Source organism: Varanus komodoensis, unplaced genomic scaffold (assembly GCF_004798865.1).
Source record: "Varanus komodoensis strain SLA01 unplaced genomic scaffold, ASM479886v1 scaffold29_1, whole genome shotgun sequence".
Lineage (NCBI taxonomy): Eukaryota > Metazoa > Chordata > Lepidosauria > Squamata > Varanidae > Varanus > Varanus komodoensis.
This window is the reverse complement of record NW_025335759.1, coordinates 10276291-10300124: the sequence shown is the minus strand read 5'-3', so window position 1 is coordinate 10300124 and position 23834 is coordinate 10276291. Positions and strand designations below refer to the sequence as shown.

The 23834-nt window shown below is 54.2% G+C and overlaps 1 protein-coding gene across 11 annotated transcripts; it reads left to right on the top strand.

The window, feature by feature from the left end:
* The first annotated feature begins 2118 nt into the window (after nt 1–2118).
* On the top strand, nt 2119–20130 carry LIPE (lipase E, hormone sensitive type). Of its 11 annotated transcripts, none has more exons than XM_044434989.1 (12): nt 2146–2170; nt 2687–4427; nt 9280–9368; nt 9503–10035; nt 11202–11292; nt 11770–11915; nt 12249–12434; nt 13856–14150; nt 14967–15194; nt 15659–15823; nt 18090–18466; nt 18843–20130. In XM_044434989.1, exons 2-12 carry the CDS (start codon nt 4423–4425, stop codon nt 19374–19376), a joined length of 2649 nt encoding a protein of 882 aa, XP_044290924.1. In that variant the 5' UTR covers nt 2146–2170; nt 2687–4422; the 3' UTR covers nt 19377–20130. The 11 variants fall into 11 exon arrangements, with proteins under 11 accessions (XP_044290933.1, XP_044290924.1, XP_044290932.1 ...); XM_044434993.1 differs by lacking the exon at nt 2146–2170 and adding an exon at nt 2213–2333 and having other exon boundaries at nt 4317–4427; XM_044434988.1 differs by lacking the exon at nt 2146–2170 and adding an exon at nt 2213–2333.
* The last annotated feature ends 3704 nt before the right edge of the window (nt 20131–23834 follow it).

The window sequence follows — 23834 nt, the reverse complement described above, 5'->3', positions numbered from 1 at the left end:
GGTAATTACAAGCTGCTTACTTCACTTAGATTCATTGTGAAAGTTGGTGGCTTTAGGTGGACAAATGTCACAACCTGTGTTTTGGAAATCATAGCCTACCAATTTACTACAGGACATGGTAACTGCAAGCATTAGTGGATTTCTTGACTAACAGGAGTGAAAGAGGGTGAATTGCAAATGGATATTTAAGAGAGAGCCAACTAGAATTCCTAGGATATTTTCTTTTTATAAAGGGAAAACTGGTGTCACCTTTCTATTTTTGGATCAACGCATTTGGGGATCAGCTTCAGGTTGATTCATCTTTTATGACTCTTGCTTATACATATATCCACGCTAGATACTGAAGATGAAACTCAAATGCTTTGGCCCCCTAATGAGAAGGAAGGACTCCCTGGAGAAGACCCTGATGCTGAGAAAGAGACAGCAGAGGATGAGGTGGCTGGATGGAGTCACTGAAGCAGTGGGTGTGAGCTTGGGTGGGCTCCGGGGGACGGTGGAGGACAGGAGAGCCTGGAGGAATGTTGTCCATGGGGTTGTGATGGGTCGGACATGACTTGGCAACTAACAACAACAACATATCCCCGCTTGGCCTTGCTTTTCTTTTGCATGTCCAAAATCACCAAGTGGCAGTATTTGCTTTCTTGCGTTTTAATACTTGTAAATAATTGTTAGTGAAAACAATTAGTTAAATAGTAACTTGCCTCTAGCACTGCTGAGACAAGGTTTTCTCCCACTATCACCTTACCTTGTTTGTGGAACTTTGCCAGTCCAGACTTCCTAGCCCTCTGGTGGCTTCCCAATTCCTCTTCCCATATTTTTCCTGGCAGCAGAAAATCCACGAATGGGAAAATGATGGAATTGAGCACAAATGGCACGGAAGCGGTTGCACTAGGAGAATTCCATCTGATTCTCAAGCACAGGCTTTTCAATTAAATTTTGCAGTAGTTAAGTATATAGGAATTTAGGCTACCATCTTAGTTCGCTACTAAACTCAGTGAAACCTGCTTCTGAGAGGCATGCGGGGGGGGGGGGGGAGGTACTTGATAAAGCACCCAGAGGCCATGAAAGTACATGACAAAGTAAACTGAAGAGTCTCTAAAGGTGCGTGTTTAAACAGAAAAAGGGCCACAACTCAAGTATGGCCCCATCACAGGATCACACCTGTTGCTGCAAGACTCTGTTATTATTTTAAATTACATTTATACCCTGCCTTTTCTTTTGCAAGAACTCAAAGTAGCTTATAAGGGACTCCTCTTCACGTCCTCCCCACAACAACAACCCTGTGAGGTAGGTTAGGCTGCGGCCCCAAATCTCCCCGTGAGCTTCACGGCTGAACCAGGATCTTCCGAGTGCCACCCCAGCACTCTAACCGCTCCCCCAGGGTGGCTCTGTCGCTTAGGAATGCCCTGTTACTCAAGAGTAGGCAGGGCTGGCGGGGCAGTCCGGGAGCCGAAGCCCCTCTTTCCGTGCACAGGATCACGCAAGGCTCTGCAGGCCAGGACCGCTCTGTTGCTCGCGAGGAAGCGCACTGCAGCGGGACTTCCTTCTGCGTAATCCAGCCGTGGAACTGCACCTCCGCTGGATGCTTTTAGGCAGTACTTTTTTTGTAAAAAAAAAAAAAAGGTGCCGGAACTCACGCCTTGGGGTCACACTTTTACACAATGGTTGCCCCCGCAGTAAGCACTCAGCGCGCGATCCCAAGCCGAGCAGCGCCCCAAGCCGAGCAGCGCCCTCACAATCAGCGCCGACACACCAGCAGCCCGCAGACACTATGCTAATAATTTTTGCCGGATCTGCTACGCGCAACAGGGCGAGTCACAATCGCTTGGAAAAATCCGCCAAAAAACGCCGGTCCGGTGCGCTCCATGACAAAAAAAGCCCAGCTTTGAGGATGTCAAAAGCAAAGCCGGCCCCGGTGGGGCGCCGCCCCTTTCCCGCGCGCGGGCCCTTTAAGACCGGCGTGCCGGAGAAAAGTGGAAGTCGGGTGCGAGGATGCCGTTGCCCCGGCGACGGGGATGTTGCAACGGCCCACGGCGCAGGTTCTGTTCTCAGCTCATTGGCTGTGCGGAGGTCACGTGGCACTTCTGAACATTCCACCTTCTAAGGCGGAAACCGGCTTGGAGAGGGGCCAGTCGGGGGGCGGCGCGTGGCGCGGACGGAGCTCCGTTGGGTGAGTAGGAGGGGCTGCGTGACGGGAGGGGGCCCGGTTGGGGGCCGCGTCTCTTCGGCGTCCTCCAGCGAGAGCGCGCTTCCACCGCGGGCAGGAGGAGAGCACTCGCCGGGTACCCCCTCCCTGGGGCAGAGGCAGATCGATGGGGGGCGTCTTTATTTGGGTATGGGGGCTGCACTTACGTTAGGAGGGGATCGAATGGGGGGAGGCTAAACGGGGAGGGGAGCTAGCCTCGTGCGAGGAGCAAGACACCCCACGGGGAAAAGTGGCTGACATGCCCCCACCCAAGACCGGGCTGTTGCGTGGGAAGGTGATTCTGTGAGGACCCCTCCCTCCCGACACTGCACGGCGGGGTCTGGGGGAAGGGGGGATCGAGCCCTCCACCCCCACATGGGATGGGGTGAAGACCAGGCTTACAAGATTTAAGAACTTACTTTGTTGTATCTATATTCTGGCCTTTCTCCAAGGAGGTCAAGATGGCATGCGTGATTGTCTTTGTAATTCCTTTTGGTACAGCCTGATAACGAAGTAATGTTGGTTGGCTCAGAACTGCCTCGGGTAGGAATTAAGAACGGCGGAGTGGGAGTTTAAGCCAAGCCCTCACCCAGCGTGGTCTAACTGTATGCTGCTCTCAAAGAGGTCATGCCTCCAGAACAGCCTTCCCCGATCTGGTCCCCTCTAGGTGCGTTGCATTACAAATCCCATCACTTTCTAGCCAGCAATAGCACTCTGGCCACAAGGTTGGGGGAGGGTCCTCTAGAACCAGGAGGGGGGAGTCGATCTCCAGATACGTAGGAGTCCAAGTCCCAGATGTCCCTGCCAGCATGGGCAGTGGTCGGGAATGCTGGGAGCTGAAATCCAAAATATGTGGAGATCAGTTTTCTGTCTACTCCTGCTCTAGAAGGTGATGCTACCTCTGACAGTTCTTGGAACATACACCCAAGACAGGAAGGAGACTGCTTCTGAAAATTAATTATTGTCAGGAAGTTACTGAGGCCACTTAAATATAAGTAATTTAAATGCAATCCTGTGAATGTTGAGAAAGATAGAAGTCATGCAGCGTTCAATTCTAGAAATGGTTCGACATTTGTCTTTTGGAAAAAAAATGTAAAGGATTTGTGCCTTTAGTTGTTTTGATTACATTGTTGATTAATAAAGAAGTTTTTTTAAATTAAAATGCATCCAATACCGCGTCTGTATTTGAGCTTTATTTATGGATTTTAATGAAGCTCTTACAGATTGGGGCAACCACACTATCACTATATGGTGGTGGTTAGTTTCGTTAACGTACCTTCCCGGTGTAGTTTTGGTAGTATTCTGCACTGCTTTCCATAATTTAGTGGTGCTGAGTCTCCATGGAAGGGATTTTCTCGGTATGCTTGTGCCATTTGTATGTGGGAATTCCCATAGGTTCTCAGACTTAAGCTGTGTGAATCTGAAAATTCAAACTGATGAGTGCGTATTTAATATTTGGGGATTTTAGGGATTATTACATAAAGCATTTGGGTTCTGAGGCAGAATTAAGCCTCTAAAATTTAATAATCTAATATTCCTTGGTCTGATAGTGCCAGTGCTGATAGTGAATTTTGGATGACAGCATCTTCCTCAAATTCTCAGAGCTTGCATTTTGGAGGATTTCTTATTTATGTTTTAAAATATAAGCAGTAGAGAAGAGTGGCTTGGTAGCGTAAGCTAGGAATGGAGTCCTGCTGCTGTACTAGCAACTAACACATTAGCTGTTCATTGATTCTGTCTGTCTCTCTCTCTCTCTGTCCCCTTTTCCAGTTGCATTTTAATGAGGTGCCTTTTCACATTCTTGATATCCCTGCTAAGATTGCAATCTTAAGTAAGTCTATTTGTTTTTAAAAGTGACCTAACCAGATGCTTGGTGTTTCTTCTGTCCCACTTGATACATCTCTCCTAGCCCAAAGTTCTTATCATTTCTTACTGCCTGGAAGACCTTTATATAGTGAGAAATTCTGAGGCATGCTACCCTAGAACAAAAGGGGGCACCAGACAGATAAATGGGTGATTTGCCGTAGATTGCCACAGGTTTCTGTTTTTCAGGGTGCTTCCAGATGGAGGAATCCTATCACCGCACATTAGAATACATTCTGTTGCTGTTCCATCTTTTTTGCTTTGACAGATTTTCTGCAGTAAACAAAATGTGTTTAGAAGGAAGACGTAGTGGGTAAAGCAAAAGAGGGTTATGAGTAGAAGATACCATCTGAATATCCCATCAAAGTCTGTAAATGAGGTAGGTTGAAAGCGCCCACCTTTTGTAACCTCCAGTTGGTTGACAGTAGCAATAAATGGAAGTTTCCACCACAACACAGGCCACTGAAACAAAGGCTGCTTTTGGGGAAAGACCAGGAGTAGATTTGTGGGTGAGAAAACTAGGACTGAGAATGAACTTCTGGGCTGAGCTTGTGCCAAAAGGGGTTTGGTTCATTCCTTCTATCATATGCCTGGCCAATAAGCCTCTATTTTTCATTAGGATTTTGGCCAAAACAGAGTAGTTCTTGTATGCTTGAAATCAGCCCATCCCTTGCATTGAGCAAGCACTTGTGGCGTGGGGCACAAAGGGCAAATTAATGCTTGCGCTCTGCCAGTGCCTGCGATTTAGGATAAAGCTGCATTAAATTGTTTTCCCATAATTATTTTCAACTTGGAGGAGCATTGCGGAGATGGCTCAGATTAGTAGCTCATTGTTCCGTACACTATGCCTCACCATCCAGGCTCTGAGCAGGTTACACAATGGAGTCTAAATCCAGCCTGTCAGCACCCTGAAAGGTTCGCCTCTATATGTCAAGTCCATGAACCGGTTTCAGCACTTGTACCATGTCTGGGCTGCATTCTTGTCACTGCCATGACTAGTCTTCTCTCAGGGACTTACCCCGTTTGTAAGAAGTTTGCTGCACTGCCGGGGCGGCCAGAGGCACCCATTCCTAGCCTGCGAGGCTGGGATCTGCTGAACTGGGTGCTTCCCTCGGAGAGAAATGGCCCCTCTGCCTGTCCCCCCACACCCCCATGTCCGAGCTCTGTTTTAGTCTCCTCGGGGGTGCTGAGGCGGTCGGCAGCCACAAAGAGAGGTTTGGGTGATGCGTGCCTGGCACGGCCAATACATACCCCTGTGGCAACTCTAACCACTTGTATTGCCTGCCACTGGTAACTGAAGCGGGCATTCGCCCGGGCAAACCCACTGCTTGTCTCTGGCCTCCATGTGGCGTCTTTTGCTAGAAGCAGAAGCATCGCTAGACTCCCTCGCCCGGGGCCACCCATGGGAACGCCGGGAGAAGGTGTGAGTCTATCTTCAACAATCCTAGCCTAGCTGGATGTGGTGTGAGAGGATGGCTTGGTCTTTGTCACTGGTTCCAGATAGGCCATCGGTCAAACGTTTCTCGCCCTAGTACCCCTTCTCTTCCCTTTCGACAGCAGAGGTCAATGGGCAAAGCTTTTACATTTGTGGATGGGCGGGCGGTGGAAGGGAATTGTTGACCAGGCGCCTCACTCACTTGCTGATGATTCTCCCTGTTGTGTGGCTTGTCCCCTGCCCTCTTTCCCAATTCCCTGCTCTTCCCCATCCCAGGCATTCCTGGATCTCTTCATGTTCCCTTTGCTGTCCCTGCTCCCTGCCCTAATCCTGCCTCCTGGGCCCAGCTGAGCTTGTTGTGTTTCCTACTTTCTCCAGTTCCAATGTTGTTTTTTCCAGCTGCCAAAGAAATGACTCAGCCGCATCAGTACCAAACTCCACGAGTGGCTGGAGCTGGGGGGGCGGGCAGCCCTGGGTATATTGGTGAGATTGTCAGGAACAAGGGTAAACATGGGAGTTGGTGTCGTTCTGGCAGCCCATGCTTTTCTCAGAAAAATGGCTTTGAGTCCTAAACTGGCCAGAGGTTATGCCTTCTGGCCTGGAATTCCACGTGGCTGTAGGTTGTCTCGTGCAGCTGCTGTAGCGTAAGAGCAGGGCCCAAGTAACGGCTTCGATGCCTTCCTGTGAGGGAAATTAGAGGTCCTGGAGGGACGTATTCATCCTTCTGAATCGATATAGGAACTCTGTCTTTTCTCTCTCACACACACACAATCATAACGTTGGCTATGTACTAGTTACTAGTGACAAAGAAGGTTTATTGTTTTATTAATTTAAAGCAGACCATTTATTCCTCATACCTCCAAAATAGCACTAAATTTAGCAGTTGACCCCCTGTTGCTTTTTGCACTGCCTTGCCTATTCCTTTCCAGCAAAGGTGGCAATCTGTGGTCCTCTTGACTGGTAGGAATCCATATCCTGTTCTTTCTGACCTTTGGCCAAGTTGGCTGGAGCTGATGGAGTCCAAAAGCATCCAGAGCCCTCCAGGCTGCCTTGCCCTATTCACCAAGGTCTAGCACCGTGTCATCCAGCAGCAGTGGGCAGTGCACCGCGCTCATTGGCCAGTTGTGACATCACAAGTCCAGTCAGCCCCAGGAGGTTTCATTTTTAAAAAGAGAAAACCAAGCAACGGTAAAGGTTGGCACAAAAAGCAGTGCAGCGCTTAAAATAAAAATGTGCAAGTGCATCGTGGAAGATGCTGAATGGCCGGGCAGGCCTGAGAAGGGACATGCCAGCGCAGACGATGAGTCCCTCAGTCCAGTATTCTGCTCACACAGTGGCCAACTGGACCCATGAGTCAGACATAAACGCAACAGTCCCCTCCTCGCATCCCACTCCCCAGCATCTTGCCTTGTCCTGCATAGGCACCGCTAGCCTTCCCTTCGGGGAATTAATCCAACTCCCTTTTAAAGCCCCCCGCACGGCCGTCACGATGCCTTGAAGAAGTGACGTGGTGCAGAAGGCTGTGAAGGAGTCTTGTTCCGTGGAAGCAGCAGAAACAACAAGCACCGTGTGAAGACAGGCTTGTTTGTTCTCCGAGATCCGTATTTGAATTCCAAATAAAATTCCAAACAAAATTTGGATGCCAAAGGGCAGTGGGCGTGCATGCTGAAGACAACTGATTTTTGCCAGCCTCTGGGCGGTGGAAGGACGAGGCCTGACAAAGGACAGGAATGAGATTAGACTAAGAATGCCACATCCGGCTGGTGGGGAGGGGAGGGGAGCCCTGCTTTCTTCTGAACGACACCAGAACGACACCTTCAAATAGGGTGGCTTGGATTCAGACTTAGTCTTGCCTAGATACACTATAACTTCAGGAGAAGTCTTTCATTCCTCGGTTGTCGTGAGCCTGCCCTTTCTCTCCCCCCTCCACCTCCCTATTCTCTTGTTAATATATATTTAAAACATGGAAGTGCTGCTGGCGTGAGTCACCTTGGATCGGTGCCTGACCCACGGGGGCCTGCAGGTGGGAGTCCAGCGGCTATAAAGCTCTCGGCCTCGTTCACCACACCTGCCAGATCGGGGATAGCGGTACAGTCATCTGCACGGAGCAGGCCGTGCCATCCCCTGTGCTGTCCCCAGGGCTCTCTGTGCGCGGGCGAATGCCACAAAGCCAGCCACAAGTGCTTGTTTACTTCCAAGGAGCCTCTGGGGTCCAACTGTGCACTGGGTGAACTGGACGTCTCCTGGGGAGGCTGGATCTAAGTGGCCTCGCTCCAGCTGAACTCCTCTGGAAAACACGGTCACGAGTGCCCGCTAAACAGCCACGGCGCATAGCCCTGTGGGAAGACGCGTCTGCTGGGGAACCATGCACAGCCATTCTTGCAGGGCCATTAAAATTAAGGCTAGTGGCCTGCATCTCGATTTAGTCACACCTTGACTAGGTAACCTACTGCAATCAAGAGCACTGGAGTTAGTCGTGCGGATTCCAGCTACAGGATCTGTATTCCTGGATCTAGGAATCTGACTGGCAACGCTCATCCTGCAGATTGTGTCATGTGGGGAATCTGAAAACGAGGAGAGTTGTTGGCATGTCAGCTTCCTTTTAAAAGGGAACAAAGGGAATATGTTTCTAGCCCCTTTCAGGGGGTGAAACTACTCTCTCTAGACCGCTTCGGTTGTGGGAGTCTGTGGAGTGGTAAGGACTCAGATCTCCATTCACCATGACACTGGATTTGCCCCCATACTTCCCACGCCCTGCTCCGTGACCAGCAGACCCTCCAGCTTCCCTGACCCAACTTCCCTTTTGCCACTCTTCCCGTGTTGGCCCCGTGTGTTAGCAAAAGGAGTGCACAAGCCTCTGAGCTGCCTGCCTTCCTTCTCTCCTGCCCCACGCCACACTCGCACTTGCAGTGGCACCGAGACTTGCAGTGGCATTCAGGCATGATATGATTTAGGAGATAGGTGTGGGCGGAATCTTGCACCTGTGCCCCAGAATCCCAGAGTAACGCTCGGCTCGGAAGTGAGGCATCGCTGCTCGCTGGCGCCTCGTCTTGCCCCCGAACGGCCTCCCCTCCCTCCTGTGGGCTGTCCTTTCCTCCTCCAAGGTGGAGCCAGTGCATCAGCCTCCACAGTGGTCTTTTAAGCTGGCCAGGCAGGCACCCAGCAGTCCTAACGCAGCTCTGCACGGCATCGGGAGCTGCAGCCCCAGCAGATGCCATCTGTTAGCCGTCCTGGCCAGCCGAGACGCTCCTCCTGTGCCGGAGGGGGCAGGTCGGGGAGCGACAGTCCCCCGTTCACCTTGGACAAGCCTCTCTTTGCCCAGCTTTCTCCGTGAGACGAGGATGCTCACGTCGGCCGCCTGTTGAATGCGTCGCATAAATGTAGGTGGTGGAGGCTAATTGTCGACGTGGGGGGGGGGGCAGGGAGCCGTGTCTGCCGATCACTGTCGGTGGACTCCGGCAGCCCGGGCTGGGGTGGAGCTGGGCGGGTCGTTGCCCTCCCTGCAGTAGTGCCCAGAAGTGCAACTTGCTCTCTTCTGCCAACCCCACAAACAGACGGGTAAACATGATGCGTTCAGACAGCCTAAATAAGCGGAGTGCTTGGGGTCCCCTTTGGAGTATTGGGCAAACCAGCCCTTTGCCCACTCGGGAAACACGCCTGATCCGCATCGTGGGGAGCTGTGGGTTTCTGCAGGACGTCTCTTGGTCGTGCTGGAAATCTCGGAACGGGCAGCCTCCTGGGAACTGGCGCTCACCGGTGCGGATACCGTATTCAGCCATGCTCTCTCTGCTTGCAGGGCTTCCAATCTCCACGGAGAAGAGAGGGAAGCGGAGGCAGGAGCGTCGGGCAGCATGGAATGCGTCGCCGAGGCGGTTGCAGAGCAGTGTAAGTGACAGCGCGGAGTTTCGGCAAAGATTCTCACCCATCCGGGCTCCTTCGGCTCTGCCACTGCCTCCCCCTTCCCTTCTCCCTCGCCTGGGGCTCTCCATCCAGCCCCTCCCACTCTCTTCCCTTTGCAGGCCCCATGGCCAGCAGCAGCCTGGATTCCCGGCCGCTGTTCCAGACGCTGTACAACCTGGTGGACAGCAACGTAGCCTTCTTCCAGGACGGCAGCAGCGACACGGGCCGGCGCTTCCTGGCATCCTTCCTGGCCATCCGGGAACACGCCCAGCACCTGGAGCCGGTGCTCAGCCACTTCGCCACCATCTTCCACATCTTTGACCTGGACGAGCGCACGCCGGCCAACGGCTACCGCAGCCTGGCCCACATCGTGCACTGCTGCCTGGCCCACATCATCCACAAGAGCCACTACGTGGCCACCAACCGCCACAGCATCTTCTTCCGCGCCAGCCACAACTGCGCGGAGCTGGAGGCCTACTGCAGCGCCCTGACCCAGCTGCGGGCCTTGGTCTACCTGGCCCAGAGCCTCCTGACCCACAACCAGCCGGGCTACCTCTTCAGCCAAGAGGGCGAGCCGCTCTCGGAGCTGCTGCTGCAGGAGTACGTCACCATGCACAAGGGCTGCTTCTACGGCCGGTGCATGGGCTTCCAGGTGAGGGCGCGGGGGGGGCAGCTCAGCCCATGTGAGCAGGGGGCCCCCAGGAGCCACGCGTGGCCCGCTGGCGGGCCCCGTCTCCGGCTGTGCAGTGTGTTGTATTTTTCTACCTGCCCCTCGGCCAAAGAGCAGCATCCAGGCAATCCATGAAATTAGGCAGCCCCTGCCTGCCCCCAAGCCTGAAAAAGACGCGACACACGAGGGAAAAGAAAGGGGAGGGGAAATGTTGTTGGAATGGCCACACGCCCCCCCCCCCCCAATCTCCCAGGGCACAGTTTGGCCCTTCCTCTGCCTCCTGTGCTCTGCCTCGCACTGTATTCTTCATGGGGCAGAGACATCTCTTGCGCCGACATCCTCCTGCAGCGTTTTTCAAATTAATCTGCCATAGAAATAAGCGATTCAGTAACAAGAATCGTTCGGAGTGCCTCGGCGTCCCCAGCAAGGCCGGCCAAGAAGTTTGCGCTCTTCCCAAGAAGCCAGCCCCGCACACACTGTTCTCTCGGCTCTGAGGGCCTCTGGCTTGGTGCGCTCGAAGCCGAACCGTCCGAGTTAATCCCAGAGGAGCCTCTAAGGCAAGAGCAGCAATTTGACGGCCTTTGGCAGGGCCCTCCCAGCGCAGAACGCCGGTCCCGGCCTTCCCCTCCGCTCCGCCACCTTTCCACGCAGACTGCGGCCTTGACAGCCTGCCCTGAGCAATGCGTAATGCGAGCTTGCAGGTCCCTCTCTCGGTTCGCCTCCCTCTTCTCTCCTCCCCCCGACCCGCCAAGATCGCTGCTCTCCTGCCGTCCAGTCTGTTTAGAAAAGGAGCTTCCCAGCAGGCTGCCCGCCTGCTCTCCCTCGGGCCCCATCAGGCGTCCTCGCCGGCAGGTCCACCCCGGAGACTGTGCCTGCCCTGTGCTTTCCGACTGTGCGGGCGCCACGCGCTGCACTATTCTTGCAAGGTCTCTGCACGGGAGAGCCAGGCCTCGCCCTTGGCATTTGGAACTGGCTTGCGCCCAGCGATCCCCGGTCGCCGCCGTCCTTGGTGCAGCCCCCCCCAAGCCGGCGCCGTCCCTTCGCTCGCACCTGGCTCGGCAGCCGCAGTCGTGAGGGCCAGCGTGGCTTGGGCCAGGGGAGCGCAGGGCGGTGCCCCCCAGCCTGAGCGTGGCCTTTTTGCCCCGCAGTTTGCGCCCTCGATCCGGCCCTTCCTGCAGACCATTGCTATCAGCCTCGTCTCCTTCGGGGAGAACTACAAGCGCCACGTTTCCGGTATCGGTAAGTACTGGAGCCAGGGCGCCTCCCGCTGCATCAGCCGCCCTCTGCCCGTGCCGCCCCCTCTGTCGTGCCCCCTCCGCATCCCGTGAGGCACGCCTGGCCCACGTGGTACCTGCTGGTCCTCCTTTTCCCAGAATGCACAGCTGCCTCGGGCATTTCCTGTGGAGATAAATGGTTTTTTCTCCACATTGGTAGCAGTCGTCGCCATAACATTACAAGGACAGAAAGGCTGCCAGAGACGCGTCGTGGAAACGGTCGGGTGATCGAGGCGGCATGTGTGTTCGGTCGGCTTGCCACCGAAACACAGGCCGCCTGTCCTGCCAGGAATGAGGCTCCGCAGTCCTCTGGAAGCAGTTCACGCCTGCCCTGGCCTGCTGCAGCTCCGAAGTGGGCCTTGCACTTCTGGGCAGCAGCATCACCTTGGGGTGGCCCCTCTGGTAGCCCACCTGCCCCTGATCTGCCTCCCCATGGCTGCAGGTGTGATGGCGGGCTCCATCTGTACCAGCGGGAAGTTTGTGATTGACCCCGAGCTGCGGGGCTTGGCGTTTGAACGCACCACTCAAAACCTGGATGTGCACTTCTGGAAAAGCTTCTGGAACCTCACGGAGATGGAGCTGCTGGTCGTGAGTCCTGCCTGGGGCAAGCCGAGGGGAAGCTGGGACGGCCGGGGGAAGGGGCGGGAGCCGTGGTCTGCACCTGTGGGGGGGTCTGGGAGCGGAAGAAAGGGGCGTCCGGGGGCGGGTTCCCACAAGAGCTTGCAGTGACTAGGAACTGGGGCAGAAGTGGGTGGTAAAGAGGGCTGCTCCGATGGGGCAAAGATACGGGGCTCCCCGTGGAGTGGGGTCATGCTGTTCCTGGAGGGAATCCTGCATTGTCCTGTGCATGCTTCCCCCAGTGGAGCATCAAGTCCTTGAGATTTCCCAGGAAAGTCACGGCCTCTCCTGCCCTTTCCGCAGTCACTGGCCAGCATGGGCTCCTCGCAGGTCCGATTGTCCCGGCCCTTGCTGGTGCCACCGCATTCCTTTGAACTGCCTCTGGCTGCTGATCCCAAGCTGACGGTGACCATCACTCCCCCGGTGGCGCACTCCGGGCCGGGACCTGTCCAGATGAGGCTCATCTCCCACGAGCTACGGGAGGGACAGGTATGGGACCAAGAACACCCCTGTGGCCTTGTCCTGTGCCGAAGCTGGGCTGGGGGCAGTGCTCAAGGAAAGCCAGGCATTCAGCGTTCCAGTCCCAGGCTGAATGCTCCGGGAGTCATCCCCTGGCCTAGTGGGATAATTTGCATGTTCTCCCATATGTCAGATTCTCTGGGAGTAGAAAAGTACATCTCTTGCTATACTGCTTTTTAATTGCTCTGCTGATTGGCTGCCAGTGCTTTGTTGGTTTAATTGATTTATGTTTGCATATGGCTGCATAAAGTTCATTTTAAGCTGTACTGGATACAGGCAAGCCTATCCCTATGTTTATAAAGCATTCCAAAATCCATATAAGTAATATCTTTACTAGGCCAGCTCTGAGATCATGAACATGTGCAAGCTCGAAAACTGGTGAGATGTTATGAAGTGCAGGTTGGGGGGGGGGGGGGGGATAGAAAGCAAGAGGGGGGAAGCTTATCAGATGTCGTAGGATGTCTGCATGGATTTAAGTGATGTGGAAGAGGCAAGTTCACAGACATTCAGACTGAGCTCTGCCAGGCGATGTAATGGTTTCAGGTGCCTTTGGACCACTGGGGTAGAAGAAAGTCTCGGGGAATTGTAGATCCTACGCACGCTCGCACGCACGCACGCCTACACTCAACTGCCCACTCAGTTGGTGTCCTGCAGCAGCAGGGGGTGCCTCCACCCTGAGCAAATCAGACAAGTTCCTTCATTGGTGGAAAACGGAAGAAGAGATCAGCTGGGCAGGTTAACAGATTTTGTGCTTAGTTTGTGTTGACAAAGCTAGAGACAGACTTGCATGCTGGGCAGGGTAAGGAGGAGTCCACAGACAGCACATGGAACACTTCTATCTAGTCTCTGGAAGGGATGAATATTCTGGAATACATCATTTTTGGTGGCTCAGCGGAGCAAGTGTGCCAAGCCAGGCACCTGTGCTTCTGCCTCCCCACCTTCTTGTCCGTTTGCTGCTCCTGTTACCTTCCTCCAAGATTTGATCCTTATTTCTGGTTCCAGCTTGTCAGAATAAGAGCAAGCCCTAGCTTGCCGTAGATGAAACGGGAAATGCTTGTTTGCTACCAGGAACAAAGAGAACTGCATACTGGGGTGGGGGGGGTGAGCCCAAAGTTCCTTGTAGTGGAACTTTGGGGGCATTGGTTGGGGGTCCCCTCCGAACCAGGGCTGAGTGTAGATCGTGTTTTAAATTCGACCTTGAGCTTCTCCTCACCTGCAGTCTAGCGTGATGCACTTCGGGAGCAGGTGATTGCCTTGTTTGTCGGGGGCCTCTGGGGCTTCTTCGGCCCCCGGGACTGGCACTGCCGGGAGGTGCTGGCGGGCGCCACCTGGGCCTCTCTGCGTCTCAGTGCCTGGCCCTGCATCCTCCCCTGCTGCTCTCCCACCTGCAGGACAGCGAGGAGCTGAACAACCTGCTGCGCCCAGAAGTGACCCTCGCCTTGGAACTGCGCTGGAAGACCAAGCTGCTGCCTCGCTCGCCTTACCTGGTGGTGCATTTTCACGGCGGCGGCTTTGTGGCGCAGACCTCCAAATCGCACGAGCCGTACCTGAAAATCTGGGCTCAGGAACTGGGCGCCCCCATCCTCTCCATTGACTATTCCTTGTCCCCGGAGGCACCTTTCCCTCGAGCCTTGGAGGAGTGTTTCTACGCCTACTGCTGGGCCCTCAGGAACTGCCACCTGCTGGGTGAGAAAGGGAGGGGGAAGGAGCTTCTGGCCCCCATTTCTGAGAGGAGGCAGCTGCTAAGACCCCTAACTGAACTCCTCCTCTTCCCAAACTGTCCAGGCCTCCGTGGTCTATTTAGGTAGGCAGCGTCTCTCCATCTTTTGGATTCCTTCCCCAGCTGTGCTTCCTGTTGCAGGGCCCCTTCTGCGTGCAAAGCAAGTCCTCCCCTCTCAGCCAGGGGCCTTGTAGAAAGGGAGAGAAGTCAGGCCAGGGCGGGTGACCCCAGCTGTGACCCAGTTCCTGTATGGCTCCAGGGTGGAGGCATCTTCCGCCTCCACGTATCTGCCGTCCAGGATGGCATCTTGATTGCAAAGATCACCCTCAGGTCTAACACCTTTTCCAGGATCTTAAAAAAGCATGCACAAAACATGGAAAGGTGAAGTACCAGAGAGCAAAAATTCTATGGGATTTTAGCAGCATGTCTCTTTCTGCCACATATTAGAAAGGAAATACTTGAACTAAAGAAGTGGTGTGTTAAAATGTCAGATTTGGCCACTCCAAGCATGCTTCTGTCTAAGCTTTTAAAATTTATTCCCTGGGATTTTGAACCCCCCCTCAGAACTGGAGTGCATTGGGTGGTGTATCATACTCATCGTATGATCTCCCCAGTAGCAGCCAGCCAGGTGTCTCCAGGTGCCTACAGGTGGGGACCTCTGTTTTTGTCCCCAGCGGCAGGTACTCACAGGTACTTTGCCTCTGGGTTTCAAACAGCCTCCTGATTCCAGCCACCAGTTTCTTCCAGCCCCCGGACTCTGACATCTCTCCACCTCTGCCCAGGTTCCACAGCAGAGAGGGTCTGTCTCGCGGGAGACAGTGCCGGCGGGAACCTGTGCATCACTGTCTCCATGCGAGCGGCAGCCGTTGGGATCCGGATGCCGGATGGGATCATGGCCGCCTATCCAGTCACACTCCTGCAGGCGGTGGCCTCGCCGTCCCGCCTCCTCACTTTGTTTGACCCGCTCCTGCCTCTCAGCGTCTTGTGCAAGTGCCTCAATGCTTATGCAGGTGAGGGCAGCTCGGGCAGGTGTGGAGGTGGGAGAAGGAAAGAGGCTTCAGGGGCCAGGCGGGGCAGGGGTGGGCAGTGGCGTGAAGGTGGGCCGGCCTTGCACGCCGCACCTTGGCAAGGGGCCGGGAAATTCGTGGAGGGCTTGGCTCAGAGGGTCAGGAAGGGGCTGCCCCTACAAGATGGATGCAAAGGTTGAGTGACACTGTCACGGGGTAACTTGGGAGCCGGGCAAGGGGATCTGGAGTGGCCCTCTGAAGCCAGGGAGAGAAGGGGAGTTGGATCCTTTGACAGCTCTGAAGTCAAGGTAGGTTAGAGGGGACCCCCCTCCCCAGGGAGGAGTCAGAGTGCAAGCATGCGAACAACCTCTGTGTGGATGTCGAAAGGAATGTGGAGAAAGCCTCTGCTGGGAAGGGTATTTACAGGGCTGGATTTTTCCCCTTGATCTTTGTGCCCCACAATCAAGGGATAGAGGAAGAGCCGGAAGACTCCGCCCTGGTGAAGCTGAGCCCCATGAACGTGCGCAGAGACACGGCCCTGATCTTCCGAGACCTGCGCCTGAGCGCCTCCGCCCTGTTTGGCTCCCGGCTGGAGAACACCAGCAAGATCAACGGGGCTGGGGGAGCATCTGGTAAGCAGCCCTGCTGTCCATCCGTCCGTCCGTCCGTCTCGCCCGCCCTGCCTTCCTCTGACCCCCCCTTGTCTCCACAGGGCACAGGCCCCCCTCCCAGGGCCTGCAGGGTTACTTCAGGCGGCCTGTGGCCCAGCTCTTTTTGGCGCTGTCCCTGGCGCAACTCTACTGGTCCCGGGGCCCCTTCTGTGCCAACGCGGCAGCTGGTAGGAGCCCCCTCTGTCCCTGACAGCACGCCCTGCTGCTCGGGGCGAGAGGACGGGAGCGTGGCGCTCGAACGGCTCTTCCCGGCTACACGGTCCCAGGCACGGGGGCTGCAGCTGGCCCACGAGGGCATGTACAGCGGTCTCGGCCTGGCAGGGCTTGTGGGAGGAGTTGGCTGCTGGCTGGCTGGCTGGTTTTGCTAGCTCTGCATGGCCATTGTGGAAAGACTGCTCAGTGCTTTAGGGAAGGGGCATCTAACATTTTGCAACCCCCCCCCATTCGTACGCGTCAGGTTCTGCAATCGGGCGGATACTTTTGCAGATCCAGCCTGTTAGCATGGGGCCCAGGACGTTGCTTTTGCTGTTCAACAACTCAGGGAACAGGTGGGCTGGCGCGAGAGAGGCTGCTGGGCGAGAGGGAGACGTGGCACTCGGCACGTGGCGCCTGCCCCGTCCGCAGCTGACATTCTGCCATGGTGGAAGGGCAGAGTGTGTTTGAGCAGCTGTATCGCCTCCTCTGCTGTGAAAGCCAGGCTTGTCTACGTCCTGCCAGGGAGTAAGTCCCTCCCGGTTGAGACATTGTCTTGCTGTACCACAGAGAGCATCTGCAGAGTGCTCGCTTCTGCTGCTTCTCCTGATTTGCTCGTACTTCCCCTCCTCCTTGTTCTCCAACCCTCCACACCTGGTCCAACACATCTGGAAAGCAGCAGTGGAGGAAAGCAGCAATATAGGTACAGTGTTGGCCTCACTCTCGTGTTTTGAAAGACTTCGCAGGAATGAGCCAGAAGTTCTTGCCTTCCCTCCTCCACAGCTGTCAGCTGGCATGTTGAGGGCTAGAAACTTGCTTTGCTTTTCTTTCTCCCCTGCATCCCTCTAACCTTCATGGAAGGGCTGAGTTTTTCCAAATTTGGCTAAGACGGGGATCTTCTGTGCTTTGTGCCACGTCCCTCCCTTTCTCAAGCAGGAGTGGCTTCTGCAGCTGGCCTGACTGTGTGCTGTCGCAAGAGGCCCCAGACAAAGCAGAGTGGCGCTGCCTGGCACGCAGTGGTGGCCTGCCGCAGCGCGTCCTGGAGGCAGCCCGTCGCTCCCTGGAGCAACAGAGTGCGGGGGAGGGGGGGACGTCCTGGTAGAAGCATGCTGGGAAGTGAACTGCCGAAGAAGCGGGGCCGTCCTCATGGGGGCGGGAGTCCTAGCGAAACCGTCTGTCTGAAGGATGTAGCTTCAGACCTTGGTCTCTTTAACTCAGCCTTCCCCGGCCTGCTGGTCTTTGGAGGCATTGGGACTGCAGCTCCCAGAATTCCCATCCAGCAGAGCCATGGACGGGGAATTCTGCGTGCTGCAGTCCAAACGTTTCTGGAAGGCGCAAGCTTGGGGAAGGCTGCGCTAGATCAAAGGTGTACAGGTTTCTGTTCTGTTCTGTTCCCCAGGCAGGTTCTGCCTTTATTTTGCATACCACCCACCATTTGGAGGGATCTCTCTGGGGCTTTTTTCATTGTCATTTTTCTAATTTTTCGTTCGGCAACTGGCAAAACCTGGTGCAGTAGCAAGGCGGACAGAAGTGGGAGCCGGGAGCAGTTTGAGTGGTCCTGGAAGGAGGACACCATGGTAACCCTGGTCATCTCCAAGGAAGGTGGAGATGCATGGCTCAATTTAAGCTGAAGCATCTCATGACAACACTCAGAGCTTTGCCCTAGATGAGGCAGCTCACATCCACGTATCACGTTCCAAGCTCCGTATCAGGTTTTGCTCCAGGAAACAGGAGATGCTCAGTTCCTGTTTTGACAATGGAAAGCAGGGGGGACGCTTAGCCCAGATCACCCTGTGAGGGCCATGAGTTGCGACTGGTTGGACAGGGAAGGGAGGAAAGCAGCCTTGAGGCTGCAAATTATTTCAGTGGAACGCACCTGGACGGTACCCAGGGGGCTAAGGCTGAGCACACAGAGGGAGGATTTGGTTCTGAAAGAGGCGGAGGATGCCAGGATTGGGGGAGAGAGGCCCCAGCGAGGAAGAAACAGGGAGCCGAAATAGCACTGGCACTCGTTTCCCCCTCCCTTCCCCTGCAGGCACAGTGAGGAAGAGCGTCTCGGAGGGGGGCCTCAAGTCCAAGCCCCTTTCGTGTTCCAAAGACTCCTGCAAGAGCCAGACGTGCCAGAACCTCTCTTGTACCTCTGAGACTCCGCTGGGCCCCGGCCCCGGCCCCAGCCCCAGCCCCGGCTTAGAGCCCCAGCCCGGCTTCTCTTCGAGCAACAGGGAACACGAGGCCACATCCTCGACCCCCAACAACCACATGACGTTCCCCGACGGCTTTCGGCCGCTGCACTCCGACCAGCCAGCCATCCACCTGCTCCCCAAGCTGTCTCCCATCCTCAAGAACCCGTTTGTGTCGCCTCTCCTGGCCCCGGACGAGATGCTGAAGGGACTACCGCCGATCCACATAGTGGTGAGCAAGCCTGAGGGCGTGTGGTTGGCCAGCCCGGAGGCGGGGGGACTTTCAGCAGCACATGGGTGAGGAAGGGGCTTTCTTGATGGGTTGGAGAGAGAAGGCCGGAGCAGCCCTGCTGGGCATCGCCAGCTCGACACCCTTCTCTGCGTAGCTCAAAGCTGCGGAAAGACCAGTCGAGGGAGGAGGATGCGTAACTGGGGCGGGAGCAGCCTCTCTCAGGGACGCCTCCCAGGCGCCTTTGCGGGGAGGGTCGCACCGAGGGAGGGGCGCCATGAGGGTGCCCTGGCAGGGGCACGTGGGAAGTCGCGGTCCCCAAGGGGACACGGTGTTGGAGGGCTGCAGCGGGCCCACTCTCCCCTCCGCTTCTTGCCAGGCTTGCGCCCTCGACCCCATGTTGGACGAATCGGTGATGTTCGCCCGGCGGCTGCGAACTCTGGGGCAACCGGTGACCCTACGGGTGGTGCAGGACCTGCCACACGGCTTCCTCAGCTTGTCGCATTTGAGCCGGGAGACGCGCGAAGCTCTGGCTGTCTGCACAGAGAGCATCCGAGACGTTCTGACCTCTGAAGCTCCGGCGGCTTGCCAAGCGCCCACTGCGGCCGCCTCTCCACGGAAGCATCGCAAGGTGGAGCGGACCTTCCCCGCCAGGCCTGCCCCCAGCCAGGGGGCCAGCCATGCCCCTGCCCCGGAGACGGGACAGGAGGGGCTGAACGGGGCTGCCCCCAGCACCACGGACAACGCTGCCCCCGACCCCCAGGAGCCCCGGAGCACTTCCCCAGGAGAACCGCCAAGTGGCGCTGGAGGTGGGGCTGTGCCCACCCGCAGCCCCTCCTCAGAGGCCGCTGTCACACCCGGCCAAGATTGCAGCCCCTCCGGGGGCACGGTGGGCCGTGGCGTGGGGGCCTGAGCCCCGCCGGAACGGCCGCGTCTGAGGCTGCGTGGCGTGGCGTCCTGTTGCAGAGGGAACGCCCCTCGGTGCTTTTTCCTTGTGTTCCGAAGATGCATAGGCACAATGACCCTGAGCCTGCCCACCCCCGTCGGTGGGGCCCCCTGTTGCTACCAAAGCCTGAGGCGGGGGTGAAGGGGGTGGCCCCTTTCGCCCCACTTACTGGGATCCCGCTTTTATGCACTTGGGGTTCGCTTCAGAACTGCACTGAACTCTCCAGCCCATTACCTGCCCGAGGCCTTGTAGCTGGCGCAGCTTCCCCTCCCGCCTCACCCTCCGGGGTCCTCTGCACTATGACTTGAGCAACTTGGGAGGGGTTTCATGCTTGGGGCTGGGGTGGTTCATTCAGCTGGGGGACCGTTCCTTGCCACGCTGCCCCACAGACCCCCCTCCGACGCACTGTGTGCCGCTCCCGTTTGCGTGACACGCGTTACCTGCACTGCCATGTCCCGTCATCAGGCGGACCACCTGACCACTCCTCCGTGCCGGCTTCGGCTCGCACCGACGGGGCTCTTCCTGCACAGATCTGCTTCCTCTCCCCCGTCAACACTCCTGCCTTTACTGTTGCTGCTGTGAACCAAAAGGGGAGGGGGATTGAGAGGAGAACAAGGGCTTCCCCCACTCCGGAGAAGGGCTGTGGTTTTCTCTCTCCACCTTTTTCTCGGGGACAAAGGGAACAGAGTATTTTTATAAATAAAAACCTATTTGATCTTAAGTTTCCTCTGTACTTGCCAACTTGGAATCCTCTGTTTGTGTTTGTCGGGGTGGGTGGGTTGGAGCAGTATAACAAGCCTCACATCCCTTGAGGTGAGATTTGGCAGCGAAGATACTATGCAAATTCAGAGTTACAGAAATAAGCAAGCAGTGTGGGTGCCTACACAAACCCTGCTGTTTGCCCACTGCCCGTAACCATGCAGCCTAAAGGGGACACGGAATGAAGCCGGTTTAGAAAGCTATCCTAGTTGGTCACCCAAAGGGGATTTCAGCCTACTGCAGGTGACTGAGCTATAGAGGTTACAGGGTCTTTTTTTTAAGTGCTGTGGGCTGAGTCAAGAACTCGGTGGCCTCCATGGCTCCTTCCAACCATTCCATGATCCTGTGTCAATTCCGGCTCGGGGCTGTATGCTCTGGCCAGCACCGCTTCTTATGTGCAGAGCTCTAGGCCACTTCAGCAAGATCCTTGATCTGGAGTGGGCAGTGATTGAGGCCGGAATCTCGGAAATGCAGAGGGTGTGCTTTGGCAGCTGAAACTTTGCAAGGCTGTAGCCTCAAAAATTGCACAAGTGAGTTTTGCTTTGCTGCATTCTGAGCATGACCCATGTTTCCTCAAGGAATGTGGCAGTTCTTTGAGCTTCCTTTTTGTAGCAAGCATAGGCAGTGGAGGAACAGTTGGAGCCCCGGTATGGGAAGCAAAAAAAAATTCAAAGGCCTTTAGGTGAGAGCTGAAGAATTCCCAATAGCAATTTCAGGGGGAAATGGCTGAGCATGGAAGGGGAGGGGAGGGCTTTCGCACCACTTCCACTGAAACTTTTTACCCCCTGGCCTTATTAAAAAAGTTTTGCCGGGACTTGGAAATAAATAGTTTACCAACACACTGCACCCAAAGGCTTTTTACAACGCATCATGCAGGAGAAGCAGAAGAACTGAGGCAGCTGCTCCACCAGGAAGCCCTGGAACATCTTTGGGCCAGTCTTGTCTTAGCAAGCCTGAATGTCAAATGGTTTTGAAATATCTCCGATGGCAGGTAGAGCTTATTCTTGCCCTGTGTGTGAGGCCAGGCAGACCGCAGAAGAGGAGAAAGGAAAAGGCAGCCTGGGAATTTGGTTTTTTGTCCCCAAAGCCCTGAAATTGAGAAAAGTATATCCTATATTATGGCCTACGCTACTTTTTGCTGTACTTTTTGCTCTTTGCAGCTTTTTACCCTTTGAGAGCAGCATGAAATCAGACCACAGGTTTACAGGCTAAAGGAATTTACACCACATGAAAAGGGTATTTGAAAGGAGGGAGGGAAAACAGAAAACCACTAGATTCTTAAAGTTTAACAAGTCATTGGGCTCAATTGTATGTGGGAATGAGTGACTGGAGGTATATTAAATTCAACAGATGCTAGTTTCACTGGGCAATAGAAGAAAAACCTTGAATTTGGCTTTTAAAACCATATCCACAACCGTGGGCAAACCCCCTAATGGCTGAAATAGGGACTTAGATACGCAACCTTTACTCTTACACCAAAGATCAGTATCTAAACTGCTCCCCACCCCTATTTATGTATAGCTGAAAAGTCAGGCTTTGTCTCTGTCTCTAGCAATTGCATCACCCCCTTTTCTCCAGAGGCTTCAAAGTAATACAGATTATTTCCCTCTCCCCATGTTTGTCTTGGAGATGACCCTGTGAACTAGTTGGCCCAAGGATACCCTGCACTCTTGGGCACCCACTAAGTGGCGATTACACCCCAAATTTCCCTCATCCTAGTCTGATGGCCTGACCAAGACATTGCACTAGAGTTCCTACTCTGCTTCCCACTTGTCTTTTCCAAAAGGACGTGGTCACAAGCTGAACCAAACCAGTAAACAAAGCTGTAATAATATTCTGTATGTGTTCAATTTCAAATAAGGGTTCTGCAATGTGAAATCAGACTCGGCTCTGACTTTTTGCCTGCCTGGCAGGTGCCTTGGGCTGTTATGGTACAAAAATAGATTGCAGAGCCCAGGGTGGCCTTTATCCTAGTTGTATAAAATCCAGGATTAATATAATATGCAGTGTATTGGCATATGGGTGTTAGGCCTTAGTTCTAAATTCCCTGCTCCCTGTTAGAGGTCATTTTAGTATAAGACGGGCAGGAAATGTTCTTTCTACTCTCCCTTCCTCTGGTTCTAGTGCTGCACTCAGAAAGGCTCCACAAATGAGGGGTTTTTGTCCAAGTAATTAGCAGAATGATCTTAATGGGATTATTTGGTTGCCTGGGTTTCCTGAATCACGAAATCAGCCCCTATTTGGTTCCAGGATATGTGGGCTTCTTAAAAATACAGGCTTGCTTCAAAGATGGCACTGAGAGGTTAATGCTTATTTTATCTAGCAACAGACCTTGCGAGATGATACAGATACACACAAACTTCCCCTGTGTGCTGATGAGACCTGAACTGGTGGTGACTGACCAGGAAAGACATCTTGGAGCCCTGAAAGATAATTTGATGAAAAGATCCACCCCACCTATGGAATGCGCTCCCCAGAGAGGTCCGCCTGGCGCCGTCGTTACTTGTTTTTCGGCGCCAGGCTAAGACCTTTTTATTTAAAACTTATTTTAAGTGTTAATTTATTATGTAGGATTTTTTAAAAATTTAAGCCAAGATGCACCAGGTTTTAATATTTTTAGTGTATAAAATTTGTATGATTTTGTTTGTTTTTGTTGTGAGCTGCCCCGAGGCTTTGTTGCGATGGGGCCGGCATAGAAATGATTTAAATACATACATACATACATACATACATACATACATACATAAGGCCATCTATAGAACTTGCAAATATAGATGCAAGGGATCAACAGGAAAGAACCAAAAATAAAACTCCTATTACGATGTCTTTATGCATTCTGTCAGTGGAAGCTCATTGGAATACTGTTTGCAGACACAGAAAAGCCAGCTGAGGGTACAAACTTATACATGTTTAGACGGGAAAAACATGTCTACAGCTTTCCACGTTACCCAGACAACCGTATGTAAGATGTGTCCTAAGACAATTGAGTGGAGCAACTTTCCTGTGGAGAAAGACTACTAGCTTTGGGGCTTGGTCGCTTAGGAAAAAACAGCGAATATGGGGCAACACAGAAAAATGTATGTGCTGTGGCGCCATCACACAGTTTTCTGCCTGTGCTGAATGCAAAGCTTCAGGCAGGAGCTTCCGGGCAGATCAACATAAGAATTTGCCACAGGATGTAGCGACAGCTGCCCGCTTGGATGACTTTAAAAGAAGATTAGACAAATTCATGGAGGGCAAAGTACTATGTACGTACTATGCCTCTGAACAGAACTGGCACTGTGCGTTTCGCCTCCTGCTTGTGGGGCTCCCTTAAGCCTGTGGGGAAAGTGTTTGTTTTGAGCTGATTCAGCCTGGCTCTTGCATTCCTAAGGCAAGAGATGCAGAATAGAATTTGGAAGGGGCTGGTCAGGTCATCAGCACATGCCAGATTCAGAATTAAGCACTGAACACAGAGTATTACACAGTCTGGGGATGGAAAGCTGATCTGATCTTGGGTCGTCAATCATTTGCCTTCGAAAGAAGTTCAGTTCTTGGACTGTGCACAAAAGGAGAATGTTTTAGTTTTGCTTTTAATTTGTTTTCCATTTGCATAGCTTCGGTGTTGGATTGTTTTACATGTGACATCAGTGCGAACTCTTGTTCAGTTCCGTGTGATGCCGCCTG